The 16141-nt window shown below is 37.8% G+C and overlaps 1 protein-coding gene across 1 annotated transcript in view; it reads right to left on the bottom strand.

Annotated features, from left to right (window-relative positions):
- The window catches only part of SCUBE1 (signal peptide, CUB domain, EGF-like 1), a gene marked incomplete at both ends in the record, with an annotated part of 172554 nt that overhangs the window by 95499 nt on the left and 60914 nt on the right, over positions 1-16141 (bottom strand). The window contains one exon of the mRNA XM_009579193.1: positions 5257-5382. Coding sequence (XP_009577488.1) covers positions 5257-5382 — 126 coding nt within the window. The remainder of the gene's footprint in view (positions 1-5256; positions 5383-16141) is intronic.

Genomic DNA, 16141 nt, shown 5'->3' with positions numbered 1-16141 from the left:
GTGGGGTCTCACGAGAGCGGAGTAGAGGGGGAGAATCACCTCCCTCGACTTGCTGGTCACACTTCTTTTGATGCAGCCCAGGATACAGTTGGCTTTCTGGGCTGCAAGCACACATTGGCCCCCAAGTCCTTCTCCTCAGGGCTGCTGCTCTCAATCCATTCTCCACCCTGTGGAGAATCCAGCCCATATTTGTGCTTGGGATTGCCCCTACCCATGTGCAGGACCTTGCACTTGGCCTTGTTGAACTTCAACAAGGTGTGAAGGTTCACACAGGCCTACCTCTTAAGTCAAGGTCCCTCTGGATGGCATCCCTTCCCTCCAGCGTGTCAACTGCAACACACAGCTTGGTGTTGTCTGCAAACTTGCTGAGGGTGCACTCAATCCCACTGTCCATGTTGCCAATAAAGATGTTAAACAGCGCCGGTCCCAATACCGACCCCTGAGGAACGCCACTCGTCACTGGTCTCCACTTGGACATCGAGCCATTGACCGCAACTCTTTGAGTGTGACTATCCAGCCAATTCCTTATCCACTGAGTGGTCCACCCATCAATCTATGTCTCTCCAATTTAAAGACAAGGATGTCGTGCAGGACAGTGTCAAATGCTTTGCACAAGCTATAGGGCATGCTGAGCCGAAATGCTGACACTGGTGCTTCAAATAGCCTTCAAACAAGATTAATTCTTTTCACTGACTATAATGCTCAGGCTCTTGAACTGGCCAGCAACCTTTCAGGCTGGCAGTGTGGCATAATCTCCCTACTGTCCACCTGCCTGTGCTGTAAGCAGCAGCATCTAGTCATTTTGGCTGGGCTGAGCTAAGCATTCCTGAGACACAGCTTTGCATGTGGGCCAGTGCTTACATCCATAGAAATATATGGACTAGTCTTGAAATGACATTTTGATGATGAAAGACAAGAAACAACTATGTGGAAGAGGAATGACATCTTAAAGAACAAAAGGGATTTTAATGTACTTATTCCACTAAATAATGATATTGATCTTCCATGCTAAAACCCCCAGAAGATAGAAAATACTAAAATTCAGCCTCACTCTACAGGCTAAATCCTGCTTTCAGTGCTTCTCTGAACTTTCATATAATCCTTTTTCTGGTCTCTTCCATCTGACATGTCCATGACAAGGAGTATTTGAAAATATATGGCCAAATATTAAATCTAGCATTTAGTACCCACTACCCCCAAAAATTTCCTAAGACAATGATGTCCTGATCTTGCCCACATGTGAATTGAAATACATACTATGGCTCAGATGCCACAGAATTTGCAACAAGCCAGACCTTTTGTTTTTGTAGCATGGCTTTCTGCGACAGTTCAAACCAGCACATTGTAATTCCAGATAAATTAAAAATTGCACTTTTTTTAAACTAAATTGGCCATTAAATATATAATTTATATAAATATATGGGCACCTCTTTCTATGTGATAAAGCTGTGCTTGCAACATTGCTTGCATTACTTATTCTAGTATGGCCTCACATTTTTAACATTCTGGAGATCTTTGTACTGACAGCAAACAGCTGCATAAGAACATTGTCGGCAGGAGCTGAAAAGCTGCCACTTGGTATAGGTGGGATGGCATTTTATTGTAAACATATTAGACAGGATTTTTAAAATTACTTAGCACTAGCCCTCCTGCTTACTTAAATCATTATTATTGGAGGGGGCAGAAATAGCTGTAGTTAAGGTTATCCAGCATTCTTCATTAAAAGATTCAGCTTTCATTTGTTTATAACTGCCAGAATTACTACTTTTAGGTTACAACTTGCAGGTATGTGTATCTGCTTTAGGTTTCCTCTTACTTTTTCAAGTTCCAGCTAAACTGATCCAGATAATAATGAGATTAACAAGAAAAGTCTTGGTTTGTTCATGTTTGGGGAAAAAATCTTCAGTTTATCAAAAATTTCTAATGCAATCATGCTCAGGAGCAGGATCTTAAAATCTATCATGGATACAGATATAGAAAGAGGAGGTCATTTCCCCTGTTTTTCCACTGTAATCTGGAACTGAATTCACTATTCCTAAGTCTCTTCTTTCTGCTGCCAGCAAGTATCTATGAAAATCACTGACAAAACATATTCCTCTTCTAATGGCTTGTGTACACAGAAGATGGCAGTTTACTGCTGCTTTGGATCTAAAGGATGCAGCTCTTCTGAGGAATTATGTGTGGATCTGTATGATTCTGCTTGGTGTATTTCTAGATGACCTCTTGAGGTTCCTTCCAGCCTCAATGCTTCTGTGTTTTCCCAGTGTGGTGGGCAAGATTTTTTTTTTTTGTAACTGAGAAATTGCATGTTTAAAATTTACACTAAGAAACCATTAAGGTTGCAATATTAAGCACTCAAAAGCTACAAAATACCAGCCTTCTGGTACATAGACTTATTGTATTGTGATAACCATCCTTAATGACAAACGCAGAAAACACTCCTGTCTTATTCAGTGCACAGCGGAGCTGGGGAAAGTCAGGTCTGTGGAAACAGCTGGAGAAATCTTGTCTCATTTGCTGCAGAATGAGTAACAAATCAGAAAGGGACTGTCAAGAAAGGGTGGTCCTGTTCAGACAGTGAATAGAGCCCTAAAAAACTCTAATCTATTTCTGCCCGTCATGGAATTCCTACTTAGGGCTTGGCAAGTCATTTGAATCACATCCATTACAGGTTACTAATATTATATTCCTTTCTCCATGGCATTTGCAACTACAGCTGGAGCCATTGGGAGCTTGGCTTTGATCATACTAAAGTGCTATAAATGCTGAGCTGGGTTCTCGGTGTTTCTTGTTAATCACCTATCACTACTAAATGACTTTGACATTAACATCTTTATATTCATTTCCCATTTGTAAGATAGGCAAACCAGTACTTTTTAACTTGACAAGAATGTTCTGAAAATACATTACCAATGCCTACAAAGCACTTTGATATTACAGTAATGAGTATCATGGGAAAATCCTTGAGGAAATTAAAAATTTTATGTTCACAATAGGGTTTAAATACTGTGTAGCAGGCAAGGCATGACACTGAATTATGGAGAAGAATCTATTGAACAAAAGCCTGCTTAATGAGCACTGACCATCGTGTACACTGAATGAAGCAAGACACAAACAGTGACTGCCTTATTAGCATGCAATGATAAGATCAGGTGATACGTAATCATGTAATTAGGATGTCATGACAATCTTGTAATGCATGCATAAAAGCAGGGAGCCTCCCTCCAATTTTTTATGCTTTCTAACTTATTTTAACATCTTTTTTTCCTTTGAGGAACACATGTCTCATTATTAGTGGACTTGGGCCAATACATCTGAAAACCTCTCCCAGCATTCTGATTCAATTGCAAACTGGCTGATAAAAATTCACCTAGTGAGGTACTGGTTCTCTGCCACTTGTTCACATAAAAAACCAGAGAAACAAGCTCTGACAAACCCTGAAAGGCAGAGTCTCCTGGAGGGAGCATGATAAATCAGAATAATTGAGAGGGATACAGGGATATCCTAGGGGTACATCAGGCCCTCCCAGTCCCTGGTATCCAGGGCTACAGACCCAGTCCAGGCTGACAAGGGGCAAGTGTCTCTTTTTCAGCTCTTCAACATAGCTGTACTCAGTACTTGCAAAGCTGCAGCTCAAGATTTAAATCGTTAGCTGTGAAAAAGTTTTTTTAAAAGTTAAGGTTTGGTTTCAGAACTAGACCTTTATATATCACCTGCTCTAATTTCACAATTATTGTCCCAGGCTATCTGGCTACAGCTTTATACTCCTTTGCGTTTGGAAGGGCTAGAAGTACAGTTATTTTAAATAAGAGTCTGAAACATACTTGCAGAATGTGGGTTTAGGGGTCGGTGTACTCTGCAGCAAGCTCTGCGGCCTTGAAAAACTCAGCATCCCCACTTAGAAGTCTGTCATCAAAAGTTCATTATACTTCCAACTACAATTTGAACACCACAGAGCACAGAATAAATTCAAGTTTTTCACTCTATTAAACCTTGAGGCATTTAGAAATATTTTCTAGAAAAGGCCCTAATTCTCCTGTCACCATCTCACTATGCAAAAGGATAATGTAATTCCTAAGGAATGTACAAATTTGTGGAAACAAATAATAAACAACATAAATAAACATCCTCTCCCACTTTACCAATGTAGCTGATGTTGCACTGCAATTAACAGCATGCAGTGTTCACTTCTAATAAACACGGAGAATGAAAATTACCATAAAGGCAATTTTTCTCTGTGCTTTTGTCTTTGGCTCTGTGTAGCCTCTTAATACTGAGGAGCAATCAGGCTGTACAATATCCCGAGGCATTTCTTGATGATATTCAAAGGTGACTTTTCTGACTTTGTACTTGGGAACTAATATCATCTAAGTGTGTTTATACAGTGGAGATCTCAGGAAGAAAAAAGTTGAAGTGGAAGAAAGGCTGTCACAAAAATACTGGCCCTATGCAAAGCACAAACCACGTTTTATGTTGTTTTATTGCACTTCCTTTTTTTTGTCTCTGACAAAGTTATCAAGTAGGAGGTGGAGTCAGATCTAACACTCACTGAAGCCATCAGAAAGACTCCCATGCAATTTGAAAGCTTTCACATGATAATGCTAAATTACAGAGAGTCAATTATTTTAACCTATACAGAACAACTTCCAATTTTGTGGGCTAATGAATATCTTTATCTTCAGCATCCCAGCTTCAAGAATACATCACTTGGTTTGTCTTTGAAGAACAGTATATATATGATACAGCTGCATGTTTTCCAAGTAATAACAAGAAAAGTAGCCTGTGTGCAGTGGAATCAGGACTAGACCAAACACTTCTATCCTTTAAAAAAGTGGAATTAACACTCTTAATTTGATAGCTCTAGTGGATTTATCATTAAAGCCATTAGTAGATTTATCAATGCATCTATCACTGTGGACCTTCAAAATATTGCAAGTCAGAATCTTCTATGCTTTATTTGTTTTGCTTTACAAGGAAAGCCTGGATTAAACTGATCCCTCACTTTTCTGCATTTATAGGAAGGTAGAAAAGGTGGAAAAGTTGATACCATTTTGCTAACAGAGTCACTGCCAACATTCTGTTATTCAGTCCCTCTTATCCATCCCCAAGTACGCCTTCGACAGAAAAAAACATATTATTAAAATTACAAATCACCTTTGGCCAAAACAAAGTTGATTTCTTGGCTTCTGGAAAATAACAACAATGAAGAAAATAAGACATTTGGGGGCATTTGAAATTTAATCTTCATCTACCTACATTTGCAGTCCTTCTGGTTTTTGGCAAGTTCAAAGCCAGGCCTACATTCACAGGCAACCCCACCTTTGGGCGTCTCCCGGCAGATGTGTGCACACCCATGATCTTTGTTCATACAGTTCATACCCTCTGTAAAAAAGGAAAGAAAAATGGAAAATATTAGTACTGAAATAAAATTACAAAATAATTGTACACATCCAGTCCTTCAGTAATTTTAATTGTAATTTTTATTTTGCTGGACTGTGTTCCACAAGGCAAAAGAACACAACTGAAAAGAGGTATACAATCAACAAAACATATATAATAAGTATATAAGTATAATAAAGGACAAACCTCCTCTGGGGCAAATACAATGAGTACTACTGTGGAATATAGGGTGTCTCTGCTGCATGTAGAAACCCAGGACTTGTGATTTCCCTATTCCATATCCATATTCTAATCTTTCATGAAAATACAATGGATTCAAAGAATACTCCAGGAAGTTGTCTGTCCCACAGGTGATTATCAGAGTTGAATAAGTGAGCTCACTGTTACTTTTTCCATGTATAAATTTAATGGTTGTTACTGTCTGGTGCATTTTTATTTGCCTGTTAACGTGCTTTATATTCTCTAACACACAAAATCTACCAAAGATTATATCTGCGCATTTTTGCTTGGATCTGTTTCTTCGCTATTTGTTATACATCTCAATTATCTGTGTCATCCACCATAAGTGCAGCCAATCTCCAATAAACCTACCACCACACTTCTCTTTGACTATATTAAACAAAACATACCAGCTGTTCAACAAACGTCCAGGTGCCATGGGTGGATTCCTGTTAATGTGTATGCCAAGGAGCAGTATCAACCAGCTTTCTCTTAATCATCATAGGGCCAATTTTAGCTTTCTAAACCATGTAAGTGATTTAGATATTGAATGCGCCTTATGCTCTTAGAGGCTTTCATTACTGAGTTAATTCAAATCCCATATATTCACAGAAATCTTGAACTCAGTCCTTATGGGTCAGCATCTAGCATTCCTTGTGTGAACGAAGGCTAGCTGGATTTGCATTACAAAGCCTTCCCAGACTTGCCCTTGGATATCTGACCTGGAAAGGAGAAACAAATTCTCTCAGAGTACACTGACAGAGAATTCACAGCGTAACTCAGCTTACTACTGTGAAAACAGCATGTATTTTCCAAAACACTGGTGCATGCAACAGCAGTGCGGACTCAGCAGCTCATTTGTCACTTTGTAAGATGGCTACTCCTACCTATCCCAGGCTAATTTCTCAAAACAACTCCAGTGTAAAACGTTCAAGTTAAACCTACAGTGACGACGTACTGTAAATAAATGTTTTTTCAGGGCTGTTGCAAAGTTTTTACTTCCAAAGGTGAAAATGACCACTGCCCTCCCTTTTTATTCTTACAGAAGCTACTGAACATACCTGCCACCTCCGGCATCTACACACACTGCCTTTAGGCTGAGGCTGGTCTCACACTATCAAATACTTGAAACCAAGTGTCAAGGCTTTATGACGAATTTGAGCAAAAGTTTCTCTACATACAGAATAGTTTTTAATTGAAGACAAATAAAAGGATTAGCGTGTAAGACAGCTACTAAGAAACTTTGTGTAAAAAATTCTGATGAGGAAATGCTACAGAAATCAGTCAGAGATTCCCTCAGGTTGACAGAAGCTAACAGCTTCAGAAGTTATTTGCACTGCTCGACTTTACCTCAGAAAGGTTTATATTAACAGAGCAATGAAAACCACACATCGCCAGTCCAAGTGGGTATTTTTGTTCATCCCTCCTACAAAAAATATCAGGATCTTAAATCTTACCGCCTATGAAAACCAACATTATAGATATATTTCTCTCTTCTAAATTCCCCTACGTGTTAGCCTTGATGAGTCTAAAAACTTGCCAAAGCACAAAATAAATTATTCTCTGTAAACTGCAGCCTGGACAACAGATGCTACTGGAAGATATAATACATACTATACTATACTATACCATTCTATACATTGAAGTGAGGTACGAATGTTTTGTTTGGCTGAACAGATATAAGAAACCTGGGAACGGCCTTATTGAAGGTTTTGAGGCATTTTATAATCTCTTTCTCTCCACTTCTCCCAACAAAGGATTTCAGACACAATGTGTTCGACAAACTGCATTCCTGTGCACTACACTATGTTCAGAAAAGGATCTGGGAAAGATAACACATGCCTGATTGAGTCACACTGCTGAGGCAATGAGAAGAGAGGAATTAGGTAGATGAAAGAAGATATTTAATGGCCCAGAAGTGTAATGAAGCAAGTGATTTTCAGTGTTTACTTACAGATACTGAATATCTGCCATTGTTAAAATCACTTGGGAAGACAGAAATTGTACACTGCTAAAAATATCGGGAGAAATCGAAGATCAGAATTATTACATTCTGAAACAAAAGTGAAAGACAAAGCAAAATTTTATGCTGGTATTTGTGTGTAAGACCACAATATTTCAATTACACTATTAATCATTTCAGTTATTGTATTCATCAGGTAGTTGGAGCTGTAGAAAAACTATTTCAGTTCCATGTTTAGCTGGAGAAGAATACCACAGAAATCTCCTAAGCCTGAAAACCATAATCTCAGAAAATTTAAGTTTTCCTGGTGAAATGAAAGACCATTATTTTTCAGTCAAGAGCAGGAACTCATCCACAAAAAACTTCTCATTTATATTTTAGTATTTTTCAAAATCCCAAAGAATTAAATTACAAAAAATTCCTAAACAAACTTTTGTTTAGGCCTGAAAAAATTATTTAAATAAAAATGTAGCAAATAAATATTTTGGCTTGTTTAAAAATGTAATCTAAAACAAATGTGTGTTAATTTGCAAATAGTTTTAATCATTCCAAATTTTAATTTTTCAGCAAATGCAGTATTTGGCCAGATGTCTTCTGTATCAATCTACATACATGAATGATTTATGAATCATTGTTGATACATAAGATTTACTTTTTTTGCAAGCTGAGTCTTCAAGCAATACTGAACCTTTTATGATATAGCATATAAATCACACTAAAAAATACAAGAATATGCTAAATACCTTCCTTATGCTAGTTTAGTTGCTATACAAATGCATATAAATGGGAGAGAAAAATACTCCTAAAATTACTTTGTTCAGTATTCTCTTTAGCAGGATGTGGTCCAAACTCTGAAATGAACTAGAAATACATAAACACCTCACACATATTTTCCTACACTGGAACTGGATGGAGTGCACTGCTGGTAGTAAAATAACTGGTCTGCTGACTGCACACCATTCTACTATCACAGAAGAAGGAAAATGTCTGAGTTATCATCTCCCCTCATTATCACCTCCTGAGAAACAAAGTTTTGCCTTATTTTAGCATTTTTTTGCCTTTAATGTTTAGCAGCCACCTAATGTACACATGCTTTTTACATAAGGAGCCAAGAGTGTGAATAACAGCACGGAAAAGATTTCCCTGATGTTAAAGCGTGATGTTTCTTAAGCATCTCAGTGCCTGCCTTGGCGTTCAGCCTCCCTCAGCCCCAGGACAAAGGGCGACCCAAAGGGGAGGCGGGCAGCGCGCTTCCAGACCCACTGGCACTGTCATGTGCAGGCAGCCAGGAGGCTCCTCTCTCCAGCGATGGGCAGCGCACAGCTCCAGCAAAAATGCTGGAGTTCCCTCTGGGGGTAACTGGCACAATCAAGGCCAAACAGGCTGATTTGCAGAGATGGGTGGAAAACTAATCATTCAGGTTAAAAACACGGTCATGGAAAAATTGGGTGGGATTCTGCTGCTCATTTAAATGTGTTTGAAGTTTTTCTTCTTAATCACCATAAGCCCCAACTCAGCAGAGGGGCCCCAGCACCAAGAGGAGTGCCCTGTGCTTCACGTGTTGCTCCTTCCTAGAGCTGACCAATGTAATGCAGAACCAGGGAAGGGAGAGGAAACACCTATGGAATTATTCTAGGCCTTTCCCAAGACAGTACAGAATTATGCCCACAACAGTTTTACTTCAGTATGTTGCATGGCCTGGGCAAAATATCAGGCAATGGATCTTCCACCCAGGCCTTAACCAGAAAGTATTTGCAGAACTACATGTTTTACTACACAGCCTTGTGGCCCCTCTCTCGTATCGTGTGTGCAACTGCATCACTCTGGTTTTGGATACAAGGAGTCGTTCCTAGCTGCTTCTCTTGATTTTTGCAGTGATCTGTGTGTCTTAGCTTCTAGAACTGATGTGACTATGGGTCAAGTGGAAAACCATAGTTCCCAAATCAAGGGAATGACTAAATGTTGATAAAAAGAGAAGTCTGTACACCAAAAAATCCTTACTTTATCATCATGACACTAAAATGTCCAATGTTGAAAGGTTCTAGGTTTTTCATGTTAACTGTTAATAAAAGCAGTATCTTAATTTAATATGCTGCTACTCAAGGTAGGCTCTAAAGCCTAGCACAAAAATGGGTGCATGTTCTCTTTGGCGGTGCTGGCAGACAGTAAAATAAACTTTTCAAACACAAACACATTCTCAGCAAATTCACCTTACAAAAAGACAGCAAAACAGAATCCAATGGAAAATATATTATAAACAGGAAGAGAAATGCCACTTAAGAAAGGAAAACACTAATCTAATTAAACTAAATCCTCTCTCAACATTTTAGATATGACTTGAGAAACTCTCTCCTATTGCATTCCTGGATTTTCTTCTGACTTTCAGTTACAAAAGATTGTTCATGGGAGAGTGGCAGACATTGTTATATGACCTACAATCCACATTCATTTTTGTTCCTGGCCTAGAAGAGATTTGGGTGTGAGTCTACTACATTAATCCAGTCTGCCATCTAGTTATCACAAATCTCTTAATAGTGCTGTTCTGCAAAATGTTCAGTCTAATACAATGACCTCTCCATTGTATTATGCTCTAAAAATGTTTTCAGCTCAATGGCTCTGAAAGTGCTTAAATCAGGCTGACTGTGACAGCCTTTATTTTTCATTAACACTGCTTGTTCTCATCTTAATTAAGACTTCTAGCAATTATTTTACTCTGTGGTTCATCATATATGCTTACATTATCCTCTATGTTGTCATATTTTCACTTACTCTGTATTCATACTGCTGCTATTTTTTATAACTTCCAAATAAACATGATGATTCCAAACACAATCTGAAAAAGAGTAGTTTAAATTGCACCAAAGATATAATACAGTAATAACTTTTAGAATATTGTCAGAGTATTTGCGGTTGAATGTGGTAAGAATATACAAGAAATCTTGAACTTAACCCGTATATACAGACTGACATGCACAGTAGCATGTGCATCACTTACACTCAATCCCCAAAACTAAATAACTGTATTCTCTTTTCTGTTAATTTTAGCACTAGGTACACACTGAAATCTCTTATTACAGTTGCACCCTTATTTAACAAAATAATGAATCTTATTAAAAAAAAATTTTAAAAGTTTTAGACATGATTTACGAAATTCATACATCACACATAATTTGTATTGATTCTGTTCTAGTAACTTCTAAAAGAGTTAAAAGACCTTAAATATAAGTTATATGCATGTCATTGAATTGCTGGACTCAGATAAGCCACAGTGTTTAATTATTTATGAACTGTTTTACGCACTTTTTATGAACATATCCTGTATAAAAAGTAAAGCATAAATCTTTATAACACAACAACAAGCAGTTGTTGTGGTTAGTTTCTCTCCATCAATCTTAGTTATAAGGGATAATTACTTCTGCTTGGGTAGGGGATCCATGTGGTGCTACGAAACTGTTACCGGTGATATTCAGGACTTTCAGGACTTTTCTCTTTTAGAGAACTGCTAATTTAAGGAATGGTAGAGTTCAACTGTGTCAGGATCAGTTGATACAGTTCAACTGTATCAGTATGTATTACATATCATAGCAAAATATAATAATACCAAATATATTGTAATTATAATAACTATAAAGTAAGAAACAGAATGTAGCATGAAATACAATGTCTTTAGATCACCTGATTGTCACTTATGGTCATTCTCGCAATGCCTGGTGCTAGAAAGAAGGGAATATATCTTCAGCAGCAGAGAGAGGAAAGAATGAAAGAGGAGAAAAGCATTCTCATTTCAATTGTCTACTAAACTATTAACATAGTGGGATTTGTTTTTGTTTGTTTTCTTTTTAAAAATTCATGTGAAAACTACAGTGCTACAATAAAACATACTGGTCAATGACCAAGCAATTTAGAAGACTGACAGAGACAACTCCTCTCCCAGAGTTTTTGTTTTACTCTGTTAGGAATGGAGGCCAAATAAAACACACTAAGTTTCTGACGCAGACAGGAACATGATGTTAGTGAAAATGCAAGATGGCCGTTTCAAGCCAAATGTTACATTATACATGTAAGTTTTGGTCATATAAATGCAGTTAGATGATTGACTATCCAAAAAAACCATACTGTTAACTTTTCGGCTGGCTTGTGGAAAGCAGCTCCCGTTCTACGCCTGTGAGTGTCCCTGCTTTGGCCTTCTAACTCCAGCATCTTGTGTGCTTCACAAGAGTGACGAAAATCAACATTTGGCTAAAAACCCCCATTATAGTCAACAAATACATATGGTCAGATCTTAACTCCACTGAGTCTGAAGGATTGTTTTCCAACAGCCTGGATCTGACCTTTACCTTTATGTTTTACAGTTGCATCGTCTGGACATTTCTGGCTCACTAACAAGGGCCTGATTCTGGGACGTGAAGAATGTCTGGGTGAGCTCGGCTCCCCAGTGAGAGCCTAAGATGCTCTCATCTCAAACCAGAATATGTCCTTACATGAGGATAAAAAAAACCCACCGAGATTTGCTCTCTTCAGCAAGAAAATGGAGGATAAAACTAATTGGTTGAGGCAGGTACCCTTCCTCAGCCGATCACAACGTCATGGGTACAAAGCATCCATCTAGAAATAGACCACTAGAGCTAAGTGAGAAACCTCGCATTGGGTATGCCGGAAATGTAATAATCTATGTCATGGTCTAATGTTTTTCGTATTCTTAACTGAATGAACACAAGACTTTCTTTCCATCTTCATTCCTGAAATGAGTTGCTTGGTCCTCCTAAAGCTTTAGAAAAATACAGTTGTTTCAGTGACTACAACTCACCCCAACAGAGGCTGAAAAGAAAAGAAAAGAAAACAAATAAAGCAGGCAAACTAACCCAAGGAAACAGAATTCTACACTATTAAGTAGGTTGGCTGAAATCCTGGACATCATACAAAAAAACAGCTGCTGGTATATTACAAAATAAACAAATTCAAGTTTGTTTAGCAATTACATGTGTATTCAGTTTGGATATAAAACGTGCTTAGGGACAGCATCTTCAGCAGGCAGGCTTGCAGTCTGATCTCTGACAAGATGTTCCTGCTCTGAGTGGCAGCCAGAAAACCGCATGTGTCATCCAGCCCTGAACAGGAGTTTTGTTTTAAGATTTAGAAATAGGCATGTGTCAGAAATATAACTTCATTCTGTCAGCAGTAAAAGCAAAGATTTGCAATTCTGCAAAGGTACTGTAATTTCAGAAAAGAGGATAGAAAGATTAAATGAATGATAGGAGCAAACGGACCAAATTTAATTTAGCAGAAATGGGAAAGGAAATAGATTCAAAAACTTCCAGAAAACGTCAGCAATTCCTATGGGACCAAGAAAAGAGAATAAGAAAGACTGGCTGAAATCCAGCCCAGGTTGGTTGTGACCGACTTGTGATTGTGTGATGGCTTTTTGGTGGATCACATGAAAGAAGTTTGGCAATCTCAGTCTGTTTCCCACATTGCAGAACTACCAGTAGAAGCTGGTGCTCACTGAAACCCCTTCCCATAGTCTCCGTTACCTTCTCACACATAGATATAGTTTATCTCAAAGAATATTCAGCAAGATAGCCCAGGGGACGTGTGTTGCTGCTGATCTGGCAGAACCAAGGCTGTCAGTCTCTGCCCATATCTACTTGGCACCTGACATTACCACTGATTTTACACAAAGGGAAATAAATGGCAGGGGAAGAGAAAGATAAGGACAAGAAAGGAAAGCAAAACAAAACAAAGTCAACACTACTACAATCTGCTTTTAATTTCGCTTCATCTTTAAATTGCAATTCCTTAAACAGTAAAGCAAAGCAAAAGAAAAGGTTGGTTTTCGGGGAGTCACTGCCACACAAAGTCCATTGGCAGATAGAGATGACCCTGAGGGCAGACAAGGCCATGCAGGAGACATAGCTGAGAAATGAGCTTTCTCCATTTGAGTCTTCACCACCACTGTCATCCTTAGTGCCTTGGTGGGAGCTAATAAATCTTGAGTAGTTCTGGTATCCTGGCCCCCAGAGATGTGGTGCTACAGCAAAGCTAGCAAATGACAACGTCATCAAGGCATGCTCAAGTACCCTCAGATGGGTAGGAGTTCAGTAAATACAAAAAAGTCCCATGTTGTCACAAAAATGAGAAACTCCCAGGTTACTTTTTTAAAATACTAGGCCTTTGGGCCTCATAGCATACTAGAGATGTGAAAATGTGGCTCACTCTTTTCTAAAAGGTTCTCTCTAGGGATAAAAAGTACCAATTTATAACATGGGAAAATTGTAGAGCATTAGACCAGAGAATGGCAAGAAAATATTTTTTCCCTTCCTGGTCACAGGAAAACTCAGTATTTAAACAAAATTTCTCTACCTCCTACCAAGTGAAACTTCACAAAAAGATGTTGCAAAGTTTTTAGTCCTCCAATAAAAAGACTTAAAATAATCTCAGAAAGAGACACTTTCCACAAATATGAAAAAATAATTCAATTGAAAATATGGCTTTTCATTAGTGTTTCATGAGAAAGTTTTGAACCGGGCCTAATCAAAGTTTAAATCATTATGGTATCATTTGTGGTAAGATAAGGCAAGAGATGGGATGACGGGATTATAAAAAGAATCTTAAAATCTTCTATTTTTTTCCTTCTTCTGAAATCTGCACAGCTGACATGAAACAGCCTTGGTTTCCAGAAGGAAGTATTACTAATGAAATATTTTAAAAATAAGTATTTCTAGGGCACTTTTTCAAACACATAGCATATATTCAAATAGATAGAATAACAGTAAATATTTCAACAACACTTTGCTTTGCAGGAACTCCTTCACATCCCAAACTCTTCCCAGGAAAATTTCGTAACTTCTTGCAACATTATGTAATTAAACATAAAATGAATATGTGCTTGATCAGCACCTTTGGAAGCAAGAAGAGATATTTAGCAGGTTTACTTTCTGACTGTTATTTAAGAAAACTGTGTAGCAAACAAACATTGCAAAGCAGCAGGATGAAACAGATTCTTCTTTTGGGTTCCTATTAAGCTTTAACTAAGACATTTCATTCCCCATGGAACTAACCAATGATGAAGGGCTTTGGATGTGTGTGAGGGTTTACTTTCAAACTCCAAGTGGAAGAATGACCTCAGAAATGTCTATTCTGCATTGGTTATATTCTCACAACTCTCAAATTCTTTTTCAGGGAAGTAACAGTCTCCTGTGGCCTCGACTTACAGGCACTACCTTTCTAAGGCATAATAAACCCCAAATCAGACAACATTGTCTGAAGAAATCTGATACTAATTTAGCTATTTTAGTAAGATTATTTTATCACCATGAACACAACACGTAAAGGCATTTCTAAGTGTTGATGGCTGGAAAAAGTTTCATATATGCAATAGATTTTGTCTTATTTTCTTTTTACATAAACAGAAAATACACTGTAGGACTAATTAGCAAAATGATACAGATATATTTAACTGTATATATTATACACTATTATAGAGATATGTATCATTATATATGCACTAATTCACATATATTATGAATATTCATAATTATATATAATGCTATATGTACTAATGCATATATAACCTATTTAAACCCCAAAATATGTTGTGCAATAAATGAAGACTGTGCACTGCTCTACAGGTAAATATGGAGCACAAACCAAATTATTATCTTACATCAGGCTTGTCATTTTTGTAGGGCTAAACATGACCAAGATTCAAAGCTCATTCTGTTATTTTGTTCCTTACAAAATAAAACACTGATCATGATGTTAAAGAATCCATAGACTTGCTCCAATGCAGAAAGGACCATGTGGCACAAAGGTGGTCATGACTCTCAAAGATAAGAGATAAAGCAATAGCCTTCTGTTCAGTTTTTTGGGGATCGCTTCAGCTCTAGAAAGCTGAATGTGAAGCAACATCCATATGTAGCTGTGCTATAGTCCCCAGAGCTTCACATTTTCATCAACATTTTGACAGTACAAAAATCCAATGGTCTAAGTTATTGCCCAACAAACAAACAACTGATTTCCACCAGCTGTGGTGACTTCCAGAAAAATCATAGACCACCTGGAACTAAATTTTTGAACAGTATTTTTGGAGCCATTGAGTCAACTACAGTTTCTCTCAAAAATGAGATTGTGGGTATACTTAAGTAGTATGTTTGCACGCAACACAAGTTCTTTTTAGGTGCAAAGCTTTCTTGTGTTCAAACCTCAAGGTTTGTACAGCCTACTTTCATGCATCACTGGTGTGCGGGAAATAGTTTGTCCTTTGGGGAAGTCAAACTGGAAGGTGTACGCTAGGGTGCCAGAAACAGCACCACAGAGTGCAGAATGGATTTCAAACTTGTTCCCAATTTCAAGACATTCCCTTCTTTTTTTTAGAAAAACACATATATATTTCACTGATGAGTATCAGAGAAATAAAGTAATCCAACTCAGAACTGCAGTGGAGTCAAGAAAGAATAAAATGATACTCTGCCTTAGAAAATGCTATTGCTTCTAAAATGTTATTCTAGCAAGACTGTCAATACCTGAGGACAATGGAAGACTGAATACGAAAGGCAAAAT

This window comes from Fulmarus glacialis, unplaced genomic scaffold, assembly GCF_000690835.1.
Source record: "Fulmarus glacialis isolate BGI_N327 unplaced genomic scaffold, ASM69083v1 scaffold7086, whole genome shotgun sequence".
In the NCBI taxonomy this organism is placed as follows: domain Eukaryota; kingdom Metazoa; phylum Chordata; class Aves; order Procellariiformes; family Procellariidae; genus Fulmarus; species Fulmarus glacialis.
The sequence above is the reverse complement of the archived record's forward strand: the minus strand, read 5'-3'. Positions and strand labels throughout refer to the sequence as shown.